At 34.0% G+C, this 20,494-nt stretch overlaps 8 protein-coding genes across 8 annotated transcripts; 3 read left to right on the top strand and 5 right to left on the bottom strand.

Annotated features, from left to right (window-relative positions):
• Nucleotides 1-56: 56 nt before the first annotated feature.
• DFA_09737 (uncharacterized protein) lies at nt 57-1,687 on the bottom strand (the record flags this gene model as incomplete). The annotated part of the gene is made up of 5 exons (XM_004352338.1): nt 57-102; nt 747-823; nt 1,054-1,156; nt 1,230-1,361; nt 1,680-1,687. 5 exons carry the CDS (start codon nt 1,685-1,687, stop codon nt 57-59), a joined length of 366 nt encoding a protein of 121 aa, XP_004352390.1.
• Nucleotides 1,688-3,672: 1,985 nt separating this feature from the next.
• DFA_09738 (uncharacterized protein) lies at nt 3,673-4,364 on the bottom strand (the record flags this gene model as incomplete). Its single annotated transcript, XM_004352339.1, has 2 exons — nt 3,673-3,928; nt 4,159-4,364. 2 exons carry the CDS (start codon nt 4,362-4,364, stop codon nt 3,673-3,675), a joined length of 462 nt encoding a protein of 153 aa, XP_004352391.1.
• A 189-nt stretch (nt 4,365-4,553) lies between these two features.
• On the top strand, nt 4,554-8,274 carry DFA_09739 (uncharacterized protein; the record flags this gene model as incomplete). Its single annotated transcript, XM_004352340.1, has 9 exons — nt 4,554-4,567; nt 4,825-4,931; nt 5,154-5,365; nt 5,445-5,637; nt 5,777-5,842; nt 6,860-7,184; nt 7,345-7,536; nt 7,607-8,204; nt 8,233-8,274. 9 exons carry the CDS (start codon nt 4,554-4,556, stop codon nt 8,272-8,274), a joined length of 1,749 nt encoding a protein of 582 aa, XP_004352392.1.
• A 133-nt stretch (nt 8,275-8,407) lies between these two features.
• Nucleotides 8,408-12,640, top strand: DFA_09740 (uncharacterized protein; the record flags this gene model as incomplete). Its single annotated transcript, XM_004352341.1, has 6 exons — nt 8,408-8,516; nt 8,775-8,969; nt 9,132-11,102; nt 11,191-11,403; nt 11,470-11,603; nt 11,678-12,640. 6 exons carry the CDS (start codon nt 8,408-8,410, stop codon nt 12,638-12,640), a joined length of 3,585 nt encoding a protein of 1,194 aa, XP_004352393.1.
• Nucleotides 12,641-13,042: 402 nt separating this feature from the next.
• jcdA (transcription factor jumonji) lies at nt 13,043-14,064 on the bottom strand (the record flags this gene model as incomplete). The annotated part of the gene is made up of 3 exons (XM_004352342.1): nt 13,043-13,092; nt 13,290-13,658; nt 13,785-14,064. 3 exons carry the CDS (start codon nt 14,062-14,064, stop codon nt 13,043-13,045), a joined length of 699 nt encoding a protein of 232 aa, XP_004352394.1.
• Nucleotides 14,065-14,125: 61 nt separating this feature from the next.
• Nucleotides 14,126-15,266, bottom strand: DFA_09742 (uncharacterized protein; the record flags this gene model as incomplete). Its single annotated transcript, XM_004352343.1, has 3 exons — nt 14,126-14,134; nt 14,347-14,435; nt 14,552-15,266. The coding sequence occupies 3 exons, from the start codon at nt 15,264-15,266 to the stop codon at nt 14,126-14,128; spliced, it is 813 nt and encodes a 270-aa protein (XP_004352395.1).
• Nucleotides 15,267-15,888: 622 nt separating this feature from the next.
• On the top strand, nt 15,889-18,573 carry cpsf3 (beta-lactamase domain-containing protein; the record flags this gene model as incomplete). The annotated part of the gene is made up of 5 exons (XM_004352344.1): nt 15,889-16,157; nt 16,242-16,905; nt 17,009-17,785; nt 17,844-18,299; nt 18,379-18,573. The coding sequence occupies 5 exons, from the start codon at nt 15,889-15,891 to the stop codon at nt 18,571-18,573; spliced, it is 2,361 nt and encodes a 786-aa protein (XP_004352396.1).
• A 535-nt stretch (nt 18,574-19,108) lies between these two features.
• Nucleotides 19,109-20,428, bottom strand: DFA_09744 (uncharacterized protein; the record flags this gene model as incomplete). Its single annotated transcript, XM_004352345.1, has 5 exons — nt 19,109-19,176; nt 19,350-19,716; nt 19,745-19,857; nt 19,940-19,969; nt 20,410-20,428. The coding sequence occupies 5 exons, from the start codon at nt 20,426-20,428 to the stop codon at nt 19,109-19,111; spliced, it is 597 nt and encodes a 198-aa protein (XP_004352397.1).
• Between the last annotated feature and the right edge of the window lie 66 nt (nt 20,429-20,494).

Here is a 20,494-nt window from a genome sequence, read left to right on the forward strand (position 1 = left end):
ATTACGTAATAAAAAATATATCTTATAAATTATTTATTTATTTATTCAATATATCATTATCTTGCTATAGAGGCGGTATCAAAAGTGTTTACCAACTCTTTCCTTCATTGTTTTAATTGATAGACTAATATGATTTAACTTTGGTCTATAGACTGTTGGTGATTTGTTCTTCTACTGCTTTCAAGATTTTTTTTTTTTTTGATCCTAAAAGATGTAAATAAACTAAAGTTTTTTAAAAAGTTAAATGATTTTAAAAAAAAAGAAAGAAGGGAATCATTTAAAATTATTTTAAGTATTATACAACAATGTCAAATAGAGTTGTATAATACTTTTTTTTTTTTAATAGTTCTAAAATGTTTAAATGATTTTTATTAAAACAAATTAATATTTATTTATTTAAATTACCATGTTGTAAATTTGGTCACAAAATACACTTTTGGTTCCGTAAGAATGCAATCGTAGTCAGAATGGTAAGGATGCTGGGCTGTCTTTTGTGTGGATTTAATCACATCAAGCAAGTCATTTCAACTCCCGTTCATATGGAGAGGCCATGTTGAAGAATTTGTCCATCCCTCCCTCAAAGGACAAATTCTTCAACGTGTTTTTCTTTCACCATGGCCTCTCCATACGAGCGGGAGTTATTGCATGACAGGCATAATCAAAATCTGTGGATACTTTCTTTTAGTATAGATAACCATATAAATTAGTAAATGAATATATAATTATATTATTATATTATTACTTACTCTTCCTGATCGCAATGACGACATATCGACTTGTTAGCGACAACACCTTTAGTGGTAATAGATTGTGGTATGGTGGGCTTTACATATATATTTCACCTGCGATTGTTTCGAGATTTTTGTTGCTGTAACCACAGTACAGTTTTTGGCAGAGAACCTATCGATCCACACCTGGTCGGAAACATTCACACGACATTCTGCACAAAGGGGTCACTGTACGTTTAGACACTGCAACGATTGCTCTTGTTGATGGCCATTTGCACATTTCACCAATATTTTCTATTTGTTATTTATTTGGGAACTTGTTTACAATCACAAAACCTTTTTGAGCTGCCACTGTTTGGAATTCTTTTGCTCTAGAACTGTCTGTATGTTTAACTGTACTTGCAAATGGTGTTTGTTTAACTTTGAGACTATGAAAAATAAATATACAATGTTAAAAATTTGCAAATGAGTGAGATATAAAAAAAAGTATTATTTTACAACTAGCAACATGTTCTTTCATAGAAAGTTAGAATCCATCTGATATCACTAACTTTCCATGAAGTTTTACATCCTTTGGGACAAGAGACTTCAGAAGTAATGAAATCGAAACCATAGGATTCAATGAGTTCGTCTCTTGAATGAGTGCGACAGTTTGGAATATGAAGTGGTTTCTTCCAATGTATGACCGTTTTGGTGACCAAGCCGGTAACCAATCACTCGAAAACAAAAGAGAAGAAAGAAAGTCTAGGCAATTTGCAGAGACCAAGGCATTCAACAAAGCGAAAGAAGAAAGAAAGATAAATGAACCAAACACCCGAACCATTATATCTGTTTTGTTGGAGGACCTGCACCCGAGTGTCTGTAATCTATTGAAAAAGAGATAATAGAACCCTTTTATAAATGTTAATATTTATATATATTTGAATGTATTAATGATGTTTAAATACATACAATAACATTCTTACTATATTTCGATTGATTGGATTGCAGTGATTGTCACCAAGTTTACGTACTGAAAATGTTGTTGTTGATTAATAGAATAAACATGAATTGAAGATACATAGATACAATGGAGAATCTAAAGAAAGGTGTGAAAATAGAGCGAGGAGATTATCGATATGTAAACATGGCTGGTCTTGTACTAGTCATGGATATCATTACCCATGACATACCACCATATATATATATATATATAGAATGGGATGATAAAAATATATAGATAGTACTTATATAAATCATCTACATATTTGAATCAAAAAATAAATGAATATTTATTTTCTTTGGGGGTTTTGAAAATTTTTGGTTGGGAGTACCGCCTCAGAATCTATTTATTTGTAAAACTTATTTCTCTCTATGGTCTTCTTTATTTTTAATTATTCTTTTACCAATCGATAGATCTTTTCATTATCTATCAAATGGTTGACAAAAAAATTTGCGAGAGGTTCACCCTTCTAAAAAGTACTTTCCGTAAAGTCGCCATTAGCCATGGGCTAAGATGAGGTCTAGAAAGCATTGTTTGGAAAAACAAATGATATAAACAGAAAGAGCACAAAAAGTTGTATCTATTGGTGATATTGGATCGTCGTTTCAAAGATTATTCAAATAAAAAAAATGCTATTCTTCAAAGCCTATCTCATATAGTAAACATGCAACCATATAAAACTACGTGCTACATGGATCGGATCACGATTAATCAAATAAAAAGACAAGCGCCAACGCAAGAGGTGTAGGTGCCTTGAATCTTCAACATTATATGCACTGGTGTCGGCAGTGTTCAATGCATGCCACATCCAGCAACGCTAGACAAGATGGTTAGTATATTTGGAATGGATCAATAATCAAATAATTCAGAAGTGGTCAATCTCAAAACAATTGTGAACGCTCAAGAGTAATGGTAGCTTAATCTCATATATCGATATCATGGTTATTTATTTGGTACATACTAGTATTATTGTAATTGGCTCTTTTAAAACCCATCAAGGCTAGTGGTCATGGACAATTTCGCATTCGGTCTATCAAAACCATCCATTCTAAAAGATAATAAATAATAATTAGTAAACAGTATTTATGACAGTAATTTTACAAGATACATATCTTTACAGTTTTTAAAAATGGACCAACTCGTCTCTAATCAATTGATTCTATATTTAAAGTACCAATATATACAGACTTGTTATAGATTTAAAATAAAAAACCCATCATCAAGAAAGAAAACACATACCATCTTTATGAAAGAAGAAATTGACGACCAATCAACTTTGCCCTCACGCGGTAAACAAATGGCCTTGTTTGGAAACTTATGAATATACCTACCGAAACAAACCCGCACACTCCAAGCACGCCAAATGATCGATCAATTCCCCCAACACTCAAACTATACTTGTTTGGTTCCCCAACTTTGAGAATCCCATTTAAATATCTACAACATATCATCTAACAACTGTGTGTATGAAAAAATCTTTCTCTTTTCATTGCGGTTGTGGAAGAGGAGGATGAAAGAGATGTAGGCCTGGAGGAGATGAAGAGGAGGGAGGAAGGGGCCGAGTTATCATACAAATTTAAAACTATAATGGGTTGACATAGTTTTAAAATTAGTTGTGAATCATCACAGAGTGATTGTTGGTCTACGTCATGTCCTCTAAAGGCGTCATTCCCATTGTTGATTGACTGATTGATGATTGTTTAAAATATCTTGATGAATCTAATCGATCGATGGTTATTGTTGTTGGTGTCATGATGATGATGAATGAAAATTCTCCCTCCAAAATTAATTAATTCTCTTCATGACATGATAGTGCTGTGCTGTACTGTGTTCTCATATTTACTACTTGTATTGTACTGCGCGAGACCCATCCTAAAGTTAAATTCATTCATTCATTCGAGACAGACATCATCCATCAAATGACGATGATGATTGAGATTTAATTTAACTTGTTACCCTATACTACTTGTGTTGATGAACCTCTGCTTGTAGTACTTCGTCGCCATTTGTATGTCTTCTCAACAGGAATGACGTTTTATTTCTAATGCGTTGCACTTGTCTTAATGGGAATGTTGGTTTAACACGGTCGCCAATTAATCGTTGGTAGACTGTTGGAGGTGTTGTTGTTGTTGTTGTTGTTGCTGCTGCTGCTGCTGGTGATGCAGAGATTGTTGTTATTGGTAATAATGGTACTGATACTGATGCTGCTGCTGATGCACTGATAGTTTACTCATGATTAATATGCTTAAAATAAAGATAAAAATATATCTATAATATTGATAATTCATTAAATAAAGATATTATCAATTTAATTAAATAATTAATTGTTTGTTTATTGATTCTACACTTTTTTTTTTAATTTTTTTTTTTAAATTTTTTTTCTCATGAGATAGTGCGATCTTTATGCGTGCCGTAGGTGACTGACCTGATACATTGCGAGGTTTGAACATTTGTTTCAAAACAACAACAGCAAATAGCCCCTCTCTGTGGTTATTAATGGATCCTATCAAAAAGAAGAAACCACCTGGAATTGTGCCCTGATTTGGTATCTTACACCCCCTCTCCCTCCTCCTCTTCTCTTCCATTTTAGATCTTGGTTCATATAATGAGCCTAATCCGCACCCCCCATCCTCCTCCTTATCCGCCTCACTCATATAGTGAATCAACACGCCCATAATCTGACGGTTACATCAAAGAATGATCGTGCTTTGGTGATCATATCCAACCATGACTACCACCCCCCTATCCTCCTCCTTATCCCCCTCACTCATATGTTAAATCATAAATGATCGTGCTGCTGTGGCTCACCTAGGCATCATGAATGCCCCCATTAAACGGTGGTGATGACACAGTTCGGGTATTAAGAAACCACCATACGATTATGATATCATTGGGACACAACCCCATCTGTATATGTATCACCCTCACTTTTTGTTGGTAATCAACAAAGACAAGAAAACATTTGTTTAAAATAAAATATTATTCATCAAGCTCCAATGTTCTCTATTTAAAGTGTTCTTTTTTCTCATCACATCATTATTCATTTTATCTATCTTTTCTTCAATTCATTATCTTTCTGCTATATTGTATTACCTTTATATATTTTTTATATAGGAAGCTTCTAATTGAGGTTCACTATCGCACAGTGGTCATCATGAATGGCCCACTTCCATCCGCAACAGAGACAAGAACAACTCAATACCCTCTCGATCGTCTCATGGGTAAGAAGTGGAATAACGAACAAAACTTGTTTGTGACACATCTCGGCCAATATGCAAGATACTATCACTCTGTTAAGAGGTTAGTAGGCCAATTTTTTTTAATATTTGTATACGACTTTAATAACAGTAAGATATCATCAACCTTTTTTTTTTTTTGAACATGAATCATTCAGATAAGTTCATGAACTAATTGATCGATTTCATGTATTTTACCATTTTTAGTGTTTAGTTTGTCCCGACAAGAACTCGAAAAAGTAATACCAAAGTATTACGACATGAGTGTTCTTTCAAAGAACAAAACAAATGAATTATATGAAAAAATGGAAAATCGGTTGACTTTGCCGATTCGATGGGATTCTCTAATTGTGGAGGCCATCATCTCAAAGGTGATGGACATAGACACACGCAAAAGCAGTAATAGTCCAAGAGATTATGTATGTATAACAGTCTGTGACAGTTATGATGTGTAATAATAAATTAATTTTTATTTTATTCTTTGTTTACTCTTTACAGAATTCTGCACAAGATGTCCAAGCAAAAGAGAAAATCTTCAACAAAATGCTATCGAGAACATTTGCCAAACTCAAGGTAGACGAGATGGTTGCAAAATATCAAATCCTCCGATATGCACTCCTTGACCCAGATCTGAATCCAATTGGCTGTTGCCACTCTTATAAAACCGCCTTTGCCAACTCCATTTGCAATAGTTACTCGGCCGAGGTGGCCGAGACCTGCAAAAGGATGGTGGAGAGTGCTTTAGACCGTCAAGATGACCGAAACATATTCATTCCACCACGAGTCCAAGTTGGTGTCGGATCTTCTGGAGGATATACTTGCCAAAATAGATGATGGTGATATCGGTGAAGGGTACCAAGCTCTCAAACTAATATTTTCATCTCAACCATTAAAAGGTATGTCATTGATATTAACACCATCACAGGTTTTTTTTAAATATCTTCTTGCGTCGGTTCATGTAACTCGATCTCTCATTTTGTTTATCTTTTTCTCATACACGTCAAAAGGGGCAGTTTGCGGAGTGTCGATCAGATCTTTTTTTTTTTTTAATATTTTCATTTTTTTTTTCATCTCGAACAACTCACAGAAACCAAATTTAGAGAATGTATATTAAACTATTAAATAACATCGCACACTCAACACAACATTATCAATAGATAGAATACAGCGAGTATTGTTTATAGTTACACTTTTAGTGTAAGAACCCACACATCACTATCATTACTCCTCTTTTACACCATTTCTTTTTGATTATCTTTTGTTTTCATTGGTTTACCAATCAATGCACCACCCATCTCTTTCCTTTTAACTACTCATTGTTGGCCAAGTTCATCTTTACATATCATTGACCTCTTGTGTTCACTCATAAATTATATAATCCTTTTTGATCCAAATCAAGTACCAATCTACCACTCTTTATCGCTCTGCATCCTTTTTGTTGTTCGTTTGATCCACTCTCCTATCCGACAAACTTTCTTTACCACTTAACTTTCCATCAGATACTGCAATCAATCACTACCATTGCTCCTCTTTTACCCTTTCTTGTTTTGATTATATTTGTTTTTATTATCGAGATGCACCACCCATCTAACCACTCGCCTCATTGTTGGTCCCAGTCTTTCCATCAGATCGATAATGCAAAACATTACAATCATTGCTTTTACACCATTTCTTTTTTGTTTTCATTATCCAATCAACGCATCACCTATCTCTTTTGCCTCATTGTGGAGAGAGAGATAGAATTTATAGAGTATAATTGTAATACAGCGCGTATTAATTATTGCAGAGATTAGAGTGATCTTTGATACCTCCATTGATAGCAAGAAGCTCTCTCTATGCAGTGACAGGCCTGTCAAACCTTTTTTTTTTTTAATTTTAAACCTCTCTAACATTTATTACATTTATCATTATAGATCATAATTTGGAATGCGAAAAGAAAAGGTCAAAATTAAAAGAGGAAAGAGAGGCCAAGCAAAATCAAGAGCCAGCCATTCCCAAGGAAAAAAAAAAGAAGAAACAGTTTTTGGGTGACAAAAGGCCTGAAAACTTTGATGAAATCAATTTTGATGGATCTGTTTATTCAATATCAAATTTGGCCACAGATTTAGAGATTGATAGCAAAAATGTAAAGAAATTAAAGGTTGAAGAACATATATCTGGTGATTATTTACAATCTGAACTCTCATCAAAGTTGGAAGCGTTGATCCAATCATCAACATCAATAAGTGCCTGGAGTGGGTTAAATACCCTCCAATTGAATAGATTGAAAATGCTAAATTTGGAAAATATAATTAATCCGTAACTATTATTATTATTATATCTTTTGTTATTTTTTATTATTTTCATTATAATTAACTAATCAAATGCTTTTTTTGTAATCTTATTTTTTTTTCTATAGAGAGGACAATTCAATCGATTTTTCAAAGTTGACAAAAGATCAATATCCATCTTTAATGGATTTTTGTGAATCAAATGGATACAAGTTTCCAAAAGGATATGACCCTACAGGATTGAAATCCCTCATGACGTCCGATTTGGAGACGATAAAAACTACTCCTTTCGCATTGAATAGCTTTGCACCACAAGCAAAGTATGTATAAAACAATTGACCAATATCTTTTTTTTATATTTTTAAAACTAATCCTCTTTTTTATCTATAGATTCAACAGTACTTTTATCCCATTCTCGATAGAGTTGTTTGTCAGTATAATCGTCAACTCTGGAATAGATATGTCCCTTGGTTTGACCGACAAACACAAAATATTAAGGTATATTTCAAAAATATTACCTAATTTGGAAAAAGAAATTGGTCATCCATTGGAAAGTGGCTATCCATTGGATAGATTTAAGTTTTTCGACAAGGAAATTGAGATCCTCAAAGCTTCGCACTTGGCTTCTTTTCCTTCATCGTCAGATGTAACAATATCACCATCCTCTTCGTCTGATGTAACAACATCACCATCCTCTTTGTCTGATGTAACAATATCACCATCCTCTTCGTCTGATACAACAACATCACCATCCTCTTCGTCTGATACAACTACATCTCCATCCCCATCATCAAAAAAAAAAAGAGGTAGACCTCGTAGTGAGATTGTGGATATAAAGTTAGAAAAATTCCCTGATTTTAAAGATTTTAAATTGGAGGATCTTAATCGACAATTGGAACTTAGAGATATCGAATCCCCAAACATTGATACACGAGTCCAAGAAGAGGAAAATATTAAAAGATTGAAATTGGTTTTATGGCAAGACATGGTAAAACGCTTGCAAATAGATTTTAAAGAAGACTTTGACTACAGCAAATCCAGTCAAGTTAGCATTTTAAAATGGTTATCTTTACCTACTAGCACTATTAAAATCGAATATGATTGGTACTGTTGTTCATTGCCAACACTGAAAGGAACTCTCAAGAAACTATTCAATGACAGCCCAAAGGTGAAGAGAAATGAGCCAAGGAAATGGATGCCAAAGTCTCTTGCTTCAACAAAAAAATCGTTTCTTTTTCGTTACTATACGATTGGATTTGTTGGAAAATCAGTCCTCTGCGATTATTTGCAATCACCGTATGTAAAAGACAACCCATTCGATTTCAACGGGTCAACAAAAACAATTCACCCCAACTTTAATGATTACGAAAGAGACAATATTGGTTACATTTATAACCAAAAAATGTCGGTCCTAATCAATCAAAGGGCGATGATGGTGACAACCAACGTTCCCAGCCATATCTGGTTCCAAACAAAAAGTAAATGTCATTGTTTTAAAGCATTATTATCTTTTACGACCCATTCATTTTACTAATATTTAATTTTAATCTTTATATAGGTGCAAATGAAAAAGTAGTTTCTGATGTGCAAATATCCATGAATAGCCGTCTCTTGCCATACCATTTGAAAAAGAGACAAAAATTAGAAGAATCTTTTCCAGAGCAAAGTTTGGTCTCTCAAAAAAACGGTCAAGATGGCACACCCATGGATGATTCCGATGACGACGACGATGATGATGATGAATCATGGAAATGTAAACAAGTAGAAGAAATGGAAAAGAACCATTCATATTCATACAACCATCCCCACTATGCTTGTTTTGTGGCAAAACAAGTTGGGTTGAAACCAAACATTCCCAAAGTCAAGGATAGAGATATTATCTGTGCCAATTGTTTGTCATCCCACTCACTTAAAGATTTGCCTATGGTGTGCGAACAATGTGATGCGACCATTCCTATTCTATCGGAACATGAAAAAAGATTGGATTTATGTGGTGACCTGATGGATCTGTACTCGGTTGATATTCAACTAAAAAGGAATGCATTTGAAAAAATGCCACCCTTTGATTCAAAGGATGATCTATTCCCTCCACCAGTACCATTAATTGCCGAAATCAATCATCGACTCGTCAAATTTGACCAACCTGAATCACCCCATGTGGAGATTTTTCTACACGAGGCTCTCAACACCACCTCGATAGCACTCAACAGTAACAGGTCAGGAATTGCACCCTCCATGCGGAACCTATTCAATCTTATTAAAACTACATCCGATCCCTCGATGCAATTTAGAATTCGTGATGCATATCCCTTTGTCCACGACTCGTCTACTGGCGGATTTGAAAATGAAATCAAACATGAAATCATGGTGAAGGAATTAATGAAGCATTTTTCAATGACAACGTCCAAGCTCATTATTGTTTGTGGACAATTCCCTTGCAAGGCAGCCAAAGAGGCTTTTAATGCCAATCCTTTGGATTACGAAATGGTTGACTATAGTCAAGAATCTTATCACACCATTTTAGATAAAGCCAAAGGCACAACCGAGGACAAAGAGGTGGATGTAAGTAGGATAAATCCTAAAAGGCTCATTGCTATCGCCCCGCATCCATCAGTCATGTTTGCGTTGCACATAACAGCAGCCTATATTTTGATTGCTCATGATATCTACAAAATGGCTCCAAAGGTATCTCAATTTGACCCAGTTCAAACATTTAAATCGAATTCCCCCTCGTCTGCCTCGTCCTCCTTCTCCTCCACGTCCTTATCATCCACGTCATCTTCATCATCTGCCTCGTCATCTTCATCATCCTTGCCCCCGTCCTCCTCGTCCTCCTCCACGTCCTTATCATCCACGTCATCCTCATCATCTGCCTCGTCTTCCTCGTCGTCCTTATCATCCACCTCATCTTCATCATCCTCCTCTTCGTCCTCCAATCAAAAGACCACCAAACGCCCAAATCTAAGTAACAAAACAAAAGATTTTCCTTCACTTAAACAATGGACGTTGGAACATCTAGTTGAAGAGGCCACATCCCGCAAAATCGACGTAGAGAATATCAAAGAAGATCGTCTTCAAGTTGAATGTGTTTTGTTGAAATCGGTCCTTGGGTTTCAAATATGGTCAGAACAAAAAATTGAACAGTTTGATCTAGAGGAATCAAAATCGAAAAAAGATATACTGGCCTATGCGAGAGAAAAAAAAATCCCTTTGACAGACTATTGGTTCTTCATGACGTTGGAAACCCTCAAAAAAGCCGTGCAAAGGTGTCTCGCTTCCACCTCGTCCCCATCTCCGTCCTCCTACTTGCCCACCTCTTCCTCACCCTTGACCGATATCTCACTCCCCTCTTCCCCATCCTTGACCGATGCCCCACCCACTTCATCCTCATCCGATACCTCAACTCCACCCTCTTCCACCGATACCTCATCCTTGACCGATACCTCAACCACCCCGTCCTCATCCGATACCCCACCCTCTTCCACCGATACCTCATCCTTGACCTATACCTCACTCCCCTCACACTCATTCTCCTACTCCTCCTACTCTAAACCTTTTGTAAAAAATGAAAAGTGCGTTTACAAAGATGAAGAGAAACATATAAGAGCAAAGAGAGATTTTTATCACTCTGGAATGTGTAGAAGGCGCCGAAGCAAATGGAAAGTTATGAGGGAAAACAACCGTGGCAATTATCTTTATATCGGAATTGATCCTGGAAGGTCAAAATGCACGATTGTAGACTCTATGAATCGTGCTCGAGTGGTTTCAGTGGCATCTTATTACAACCTCATGGGCACTGACCGTCTTCTGGCAAGACAACAAAACTACAAAAAGACCCCGGTCCTGTCCAAATTTGAAAGTGGATTGCCAACCTATAATACCTTTGGTAAGTGTTATTTTAAATATTCATTGTCTATACCACCTATATATTATAATATTAATATTTATAAACTAACTTTTTTTTTAATTCCTAGATACTTTATTCAATGTAGAATCTGTATTGAGACGAATAGAGTATGAAAGAATTACCCATAGGGATCAATGTCGTCTTTATTCCCAAGTAGTGACGTCCTATACGTTTCAGACCATGGACAAGAACAGGAACATTGACAAGAAGCGCGCCCAATATGCCTATGCAAAGAGCTTTGTACCACCAACAACAATCCCGAAAAATAGAATAGTGATTTGTATGTTTTTTTTATTTCTTCAAACCATTTATTATTATTTGTTATTAATCTTCTTTCTTTTTATAGATATTGGAGGGTCTGATTTTTTCCGTGGATCCCGAGGTGGTGGTAGAACTGGTTGTACATCAAAGACACTACTCAGACTGTTTTTGAATATGGGTTACAAGGCACGTCTTGTCAATGAATTTAATACCTCCAAAGTATGTGTGTTTTAATAATTGAATTTTTAGATCAACCCTCGAAATGGCCATTCATTAATATTTTTTTTTCCAAGATTCATAATGCATGTGCCTCCAAAATTCATTCTACCAACAACAACAAGTTCCTAGAAAAAGCTAAACACCAAAAGGTTAAAAATGTGTTGCCAGAATCTTTTGAAAAGACCCATGTTGTTGGTGCACCCATATCCTCCACGTTTTCAGACAATGGTGTTCGTTGGCAAGGAAAGGATTCCAAGTTATGTGATGGTTGCAAATTGACTGATTACAATTGTCAATGCTCCAAGGCTCAATTGGCGGACAAAGAGAATGATTCAACTCTGAAAGTGTCTCAATTGGCAGATGATATGAATGAAACTCTAAAAGTATTCATATCACTTGAAAATACTTCACCCTCTCCAACTATGCTATTGGAATCCCTTTTCTCTTTAAGCAAAAAGACTGTCAAGGAGTTGATAGAGTTTTGCAATCTAAACTCTATCAAATACTATCAACAAGAAGAGCCAACCAAAGGGAAAAACAAAAGAGGTTCTCACAAGGATAGTAAGGGTGGTGCTACCAACAGCAAAAAGGACCAACTTATCAACGCTATCATCAAGTTTAATTTTGAAAAACAAAAAAGGGATGCTAGCAAAAATAAGAAAAAGAGGTCAAAATCGTCATCAACTACTAATGATCGTTGTAAGGACCAAGATCAAAGCAATAGTCAAAAGGATGGGAACAAGTCTACAAGCAACTCTGTTTCGACCCACGATTATGGTTTTGGTAAGTCTCTTTGTGATAGTCAGATCAAAGATCTCTGGAAGTCAAAGAACCCAAATGCGACAGAAATGCCATTTAAAACTAAATGGCAATGGCTATATTGTCCAGTTTGTGATCATTTCTTCAACAGAGACTCGAGCGCTGCAAAGAATATTCTCTTATTGGGAATCTTACACCAAACCGCAGATTACAGGCCATGGATTTATCGTCCTTTACCTGCCGATATCGTGCATATTGGGAGGGTAGACACGACCTAGTTAACCTTAACAGGGCCTTCCTGCATAAATATGAAAGTCCCCCCCCCAGCTGTAAGTTATTAGATAGAAAATATAATGTTGATCTCAATTTACTGATTTTCCCCTTTTTTTCTGTACTTTGTCTTTTTTTTTTACTTTGTCTGTTTTTTTTTTCTTTCCTCAATTCAAAATAAAAGTTCAAATAGTGTGATGTTCTAATATTCTAATATTCTAATATTCTAATATTCTAATATTAGATAGTATAAAAAGTAGTACTTTATTTATTACTACTACATGCAAGTATCAAAAGTGTTTCCCAACTTTTTCTGACATAATTTGAATCAATAGACTAATATGATTCCACTGGACTGTGTAGATGTTGGTGATTGTTCTTTCCAGGATCCATTAATATCTTTTTAGAAATTAAATTGATTGATTGATTGATAAAAGTGATGATGATCTATTTTTCAAGACTATAATAATAAAAGATTAATAATAGTATTATACAATTATTATTATTTATAGAGATGTTATTTTATTGGACTTGTTAATTTACATTTCTTTCTGAAAATTTACATGATCATCTCCTTGCCCCAACAAGACACAGAGATTGTGAAATCAAGATTTCTAACATAATGAATCCAACCAAGAGGGATGAATAACATTTCACCTTGGTTGAGGTTAGAGTCATAGACAGTTTCCAATTGTTGGAATGCTGGATGTTGTTGGATTGGTTGACCAATGTTGTCTTGTTCGTCTATGGAGATATCCATGTCTTGGTGAGCAGTGACAAGTTTCTTGGATTGAGTTGGATCAACCATGACAATCTTTTTGGCACCACGAATAACACATACCAAGTTGTCACCGGTATCACAGTGCATCTTGGTAACAGAGTCCTTTGATCCAATAAAAGCACCACGAACAATCATATTATGTATATCGGTATTAAAGAATGTTTGACTCTTTACATCATCACTCAATTGTGGGAATTCATCCAATAATGAAAAATTACGTAGATAAGGTTTCTCTGTTGTTGATGCTAAACAAAAAAAAAAAAAGAATAAATAATAATAATAAATAATAGTTTGTTAATAATTGTAATAATAAAGTATCTTTTACTCTATCTATCCTATCCATACTATAATATACTATACTATGTACATACTTTTATCACCCCAATTATTATTGACAGCATTATCAATGTATTTAGAGAATGGAAGTTTATGAATATCAGACATTGAACCAAAGGTACACATATCGACATCTACAAGCTTATCACCAACCAAACCAACCAAGAATTCATTTGTCCATTTATTAATAGCAGTCCAATCCTTTGCAAGGTTGCTAAAGATGACTGGTTTGTTATCCTTTAAGTATTCATAGAATCTTTCTTTGGTGATACTTGTACAATCGTCTCTATCAATGTTTGTTATTTGAATTGCCATTGTTATAGTTATAATTTAATCTTTGTTGATAATTAAAATGAATCAATTAAGTTGAAGCATTTTATACACTCTAGAAGTTAAGATCTAGATTCAAAGTTTCATTCAACAAAAAATAATAAATTGAATGATCTGAGAGATCAACCCTCACACTCCAAAACTTTTGTTTCTCCCAAAAAAAATCAAAGAATTAAAAGGTCAGCTGCACCTCACTCTACTCTCTCTCTTTATTAATGTTTCAATTAATTGAAAAGGTAGAATAAATAAATAAATAAATCTATTGACTTTCAAACCAGAAAGGAGTTGGAAGTAGTAGATCTGTTGTCGACGTAGTTTTCGAAAGGTGAACAAGTAGAAACTAACTAGCAAGTATTCTATAATTACAAAAAAAGAGATATTTATATATTTATTGGCAAGTTGTGTAACCATTAATGATTAACAATCATCAAAGTCGAAAGTAATGATAATATGATCATTACAATCATATTACTATTGTCTGTTGATTTGGAAGAGGCAGCAGCATCACTTTCAATATCGGCGTTGACATGTGCTTCAGTGTCTCCAATACCTGGAATATCACCTTCAAATTGACCATGCATACCAAGTGTGGTAGAGATACCAGAGATAAACGTTGGATCGAGTGTGGATGTTAATACGATGGTTCCTTTTGGTTCATTGCCAGATTCACCATTACCTCCAGCAGCATGATGAGTGACAGTGGCAGTGGTCGATGCTTTTGGTGCTCCACTCAATACTCCACTACTACCACTACCACTACTAGATGTTAAAGGGTGACCTGAAGAGAAGTAAGATGGGGAAGTGATAGTCTCTTCAAATGAAGTTAAACCTTCTGGTGGAGGTGGTGGTGGAGTTGCATGTTGATTTGAACTTGAAGAAGAAGAAGAAGACCCACCTGTAATTGCAACAGGGTTCCATGATGGTATATCTGAATCTATATCACCTAAAACATCACCTTGTTCTTGGTCTGCTGCCAATACCTCTTCAATCTCTTCTATCGTTTGATCAATGTGTTGGATTTGTGGTTGTTGTGGTTGTTGTTGTAGTAATTCAACAGATAATTGATTATTATTATTATTATTATTATTATTAATTTTTAATGCAGTTACATATGGCCTACGATGTCTATTATCAGTAGTGACTAACAATACTGTTAATATTAAAATGAATAATTGAATTTTATTCATTTCCAACTATTATTATTTATTATTTATTATTATACTTATTATTATTTTAATCCAACAAATTTTGTCCAATAAATTATCTCTACCCAACAACAACTACAACAAAACAAATAATAATAAATAATAAATAATAAATAATATAATACTATTTCCGAAAAATAAATCAATTTATATTAATAATATAAATTACCTCCATTGACAAAAATTAATTTAGTTTGTTTTAGTAGTATCATTGTATACTAAATTGATATTCTATATCACTTTTTTATGACTGACTATAGTATATACAAATCTAGTGGGGTTAAAAAATATATTTACGAGTGGTAAACATCTTTATTTTTCCAACTTTAAAAACAATTACTCGATTGATACAGATATCTGTCTGTCCATCTTATCTATCTACTAATCTTTGTTACTTTATAGTTCAAAATCAATATATATAATTCATTATTATTCGAATGAAATAAATAATTTTAATATTATTATTTGTTTTGAGTTTTGTATTTTTTGAAGTTCGCGTTTTGTTGAAACTATTTTGTTGTTGAATGAGCACATTGTAGAAGAATCAAAAGATAGATCATTCATTCATTCATTTATTTAGTAGTAGTAGATAGTGGTTAGTAGGATGAGTCATAAGAGAAGTTATAATGTCACATCGGGTGGAGGAATAGTAAATATAGGTGATGCTGAAGAGGATGATATCTTGCAGATCATGCCAATAGGATCGGGTAGTGAAGTAGGTAGATCATGTGTACTACTCAAATATAAAGGAAAGACTATCATGTTTGATTGTGGTGTACATCCTGCTTACTCTGGTCTATCTAGTTTACCTTTCTTTGATTCTATTGAACTTTATTGTAATATAGATGATATCGATTTATTGTTGGTTAGTCAGTATGTTGTACTATAATATATAATATATATACAAAGATGTATAATATAGGTTCTCTAATGTTTGTTTCTTGTTTCTTTGTTTAGTTTTCATTTAGATCATGCAGCAGCAGTACCATACTTTGTTCAAAAGACAGATTTCAAAGGAAAGGTATATATGACACATCCAACCAAGAAGATTTACAAGGTATTGCTTTCGGATTATGTCAAAGTTAGTAATATATCAGTGGCAGAGGATATGCCATTCGATGAACAAGATTTAAATGCAAGTCTTCCCAAGATTGAACATATCAACTATCATCAAAAGATTGAACACAATGGTATCAAATTCTGTTGTTACAATGCAGGTCATGTGTTGGGTGCAGCCATGTTTATGGTTGAAATTGCCGGTGTACGTATTCTGTATACCGGTGATTTCTCGAGACAAGAAGATCGTCATTTGATGGGTGCAGAGTCACCTCCTGTCGATGTAGATGTACTCATTATCGAGAGTACCTATGGTGTGCAGGTACATGAGCCTCGTCTCGAAAGAGAACGTCGTTTTACAACCTCGATTCATGAAATTGTTCGTCGTGGTGGTCGTTGTCTCATTCCTGTATTTGCTTTGGGTCGTGCTCAAGAATTACTTTTAATTCTCGATGAGTATTGGATAGCTCATCCTGAACTACATGGTATTCCAATTTATTATGCTAGTGCACTTGCTAAAAAGTGTATGAAGGTTTATCAAACCTATATTCAAATGATGAATGAAGTATGTCAATCAAACAACAAACAAAAAGATACAATCAAACACAAAGTATCATATTTTTATTAACCTCTTCCTCTTCTATTTCTTTTTCTATTTTATTTTTTAGAGAATTAGAGCACAATTTGCAGTATCAAATCCATTTATATTTAAACATATTAAAGATATTAATGGTATTGATAATTTTAATGATAATGGACCATGTGTATTTATGGCAAGTCCTGGTATGTTGCAAAGTGGTTTATCACGTCAATTGTTTGAGAGATGGTGTAGTGATCGTAGAAATGGTGTGGTCATTCCAGGTTACTCTGTCGAAGGTACATTGGCCAAACATATCATGTCTGAACCGAGTGAGATTACTCGTTTGGATGGTATCAATGTACCGTTGAATCTGTCGGTCACTTATGTATCGTTTTCTGCTCACTCTGATTTCCTTCAGACCAGTGAGTTTATCCAAGACATTCATCCTCCACACATTGTATTGGTGCATGGTGATGCCAATGAAATGTCTCGTCTCAAACACTCGCTCGTCTCCAAATTCAAGACCGTCAATGTCATGACACCAAAGAATTCAATGAGTGTTCGTATGGTATTCAAGCCACAAAAGGTGGCCAAAATCGTTGGTGAAATGGCCAACTCTGCACCTGCCAATGGTACATCTGTCCAAGGTCTTTTGGTCATCAAAGACTTCACTCACACTATCATGGCACCTGGTGATCTTCAAAATTTCACAAATCTCAAAACAAACATTATCAAACAAAAAATGACTATTCCCTTTGCCCAAAATTATTTATTATTAAAAAGTACAATTCAACAATTATATGATGATGTAAAAGAACAAGAATCAATTAATAATAATAATAATAATAATAATCCAATTTTAAAGGTAAAAAAAAAACAAAAACAAAAAAGAAAACAAGACTAACTATCCTTTTTTAATTTAGATTTATAATTCAATTATAATTACATTATTTGCACCAACTCATGTTATTATTGAATGGGAATCAAATCCAGTTAATGATATGATTTCAGATTCAGTTATAGCTTTAATTTCACAAATTGAAACCAACCCATTTAGTTTAAGAGTTGGTGAAATGAACAACAACAACAACAACAACAACAACAATGGCGATACTGAACCAATCAATAATGGAAATGGTCAAACAATTAAAGTAAAAAAGGAAAAATCAGATGATCAAGAAGAAGAAGAAGAAGATGAAGAACAAGATGTAATGATCATGACAAAATCAAGAAAACAAAGTCAAAAGATTGAAATGATTACAGAAGTTAAGTCTCTATTAGAACATCAATTTGGCCCAATGCAACCAGATTCTGATAATCCATTAATACTTTTATTTAATTTGGATGATAAAAATGCTTCAATTCATTTAGAGGATTTGGTATGTAATCATAATCATTTATATAATAATTAAAGACTGATTCTATTTATTAACCAAATTTGTATTTTGTATATTATAGACTGTTGAATGTGCAGATAGTGAATTAAAACAATATTTAGAAAATTCAATCAATCGAATTAAACTAGCAGTACATCCAATTGCATTTTCAAACATTTCAACCCCCGATGATGATAATAATAATAATAAATCTCTCATACCTGTTACCAGTACCGACAATGGTAACAGTAGTACTATTGTAAATGGTAGTAGTTAAAAAACTCCATTCTTCACAAAACAAAACAAAACAAAACAAAACAAAACAAAACAAAACAAAACAAAACAAAACAAAACAAAACAAAACAAAACAAAAACACCCAACAAATCTTTATTCCCTTTCCTTGCTTGTCACGATGTGCACATGTGAGGATACTGTTTTGAAACCTTGAAAGGTTGTAATTCAAGAATAATAATAATATTTTCGAAATGAAATAAAAAATTCCCCCAGAAGTATCATGCTTGAGCTTGTTCTATTATACTCTTTTCTAAAGATCTCTTCCCAACTCATCTCGTGACATGTATGAAGCAGTGGGAGGGAACAAATATCAAGATTGCACACGAGTTAAGATAACCTTGTGATAGAAAACGTGTTGACAGTTTACAAGGAGCTTTGGATTTGGTTTGGGCATTGTTTTTTTGCTCCACGTGCAGCTGTGATCTTCAATTCAAAGATAAGATGAAGATGTACAGGTGTCCTGGACAGGGACCTACAAACAAACACATTTGTGCACTTGGTTCAATTATTACTATTTCTATAATAACAGAACACGTGGATTCAAAACAATTGCACAGACAACACTTTCATACCCAACCAAGTCAACTATAAACAGTATAAATACATAGAGACCCTCAATCAATCATGCCAAATCATTAGTTGTAATTTATTAACCAAACAAAACAAATTCAAATTATGGCAATCGATAAAATGACAGTAAGAAATGGTAAGTATATCACTTTATACACAGATGTACAAATAAATAAACAAATAAATACATAACTGACATTGTATTATTCTTTCTTTCTTTCTTTCTTTCTTTCTTTCTTTCTTTCTTTGTTTCTTTAAAGCTTGTCCATTTCCAGTTGTATTGTACAAAGTAACTGTGGCCGGGGATTGATTGATCTGCTTGATGGTCCACATCTTGTCTGTCCATTGGTCCGGAAGATCGTCAGAGGCCAAGTACATTCCATTGGTTCCGAGAATCGAATAGGATAAATATCTTTTCGTTTGGGTACCATCTTTAGATTTGACAATGTTGTAAATCCCGACATCGTATCCACCATCAGTGGAGAGAGGTGAGGCTGTCCAAAACTCGGGTACTTCCAATGGGTTGTAAGGAGATTGAGAACCAGCACCAGCAACCTTGAACAGATTGGTTTCTAAACTTTACAAAGTAAGTGGACTTGTATTGATCGAGATTTGGAATTGAATAGACATAGGTTGGTGGTAAATCACCTGTTACAAAGGAATAAAAGTCAGGGACCACTTGTCCGTTATCCTTTTCTAAAAAATAAAGTAATATATGAAATAATAAATAATCAAACTTTTCAAAGTAATGAATGATATAATTAATATGTATACATACCAATTTTGAGTCTCCACCATGCTGGATGAGCTAAAAAAGATTGATAAATTTTAAAAAAAATAAAAAATAAAAAGATTAAGTAAAAAGGAATAAAGTTTGTAACAACCTTGTTCCTATTTGCATACGTACGTGGAGAAAGAGAAAATTTGTAGGCTAAATGATAGATTAGATAGAAAAAGAAAAAGAAAAAGAAAAAGAATTAGCGATGTTGTTTTATTAAAAACTATTTTTGGACCTGCAATTGCATAGCATAGTGGTTCTGTACCCCCAAACAGTGCTTTATCTATCTCTGCCCCTTCCATGGGAGTTGATGTTAAACCACTCGACAGTTCATATTCACAAAATGTAAGTAAAAAAAAAAAAAAAAAAAAGGAATAATCAACTTTATTATTTAATACATTCATTTTATACATTTATCGTATTATTTATTTTAGTGGATTGTCGAGACTTTTACTTGTGATATTACAAACTATCCAGCTGACAAACCATTCTATTTGACATTTGCAAGACTGTATTGCCAATGTTTTATGATTTCGACAGTCACAAGATTGAATT

This window comes from Cavenderia fasciculata (assembly GCF_000203815.1).
Source record: "Cavenderia fasciculata unplaced genomic scaffold Scf_EU5ZYIE01EUG8B-5, whole genome shotgun sequence".
NCBI classification, from domain to species: domain Eukaryota; phylum Evosea; class Eumycetozoa; order Acytosteliales; family Cavenderiaceae; genus Cavenderia; species Cavenderia fasciculata.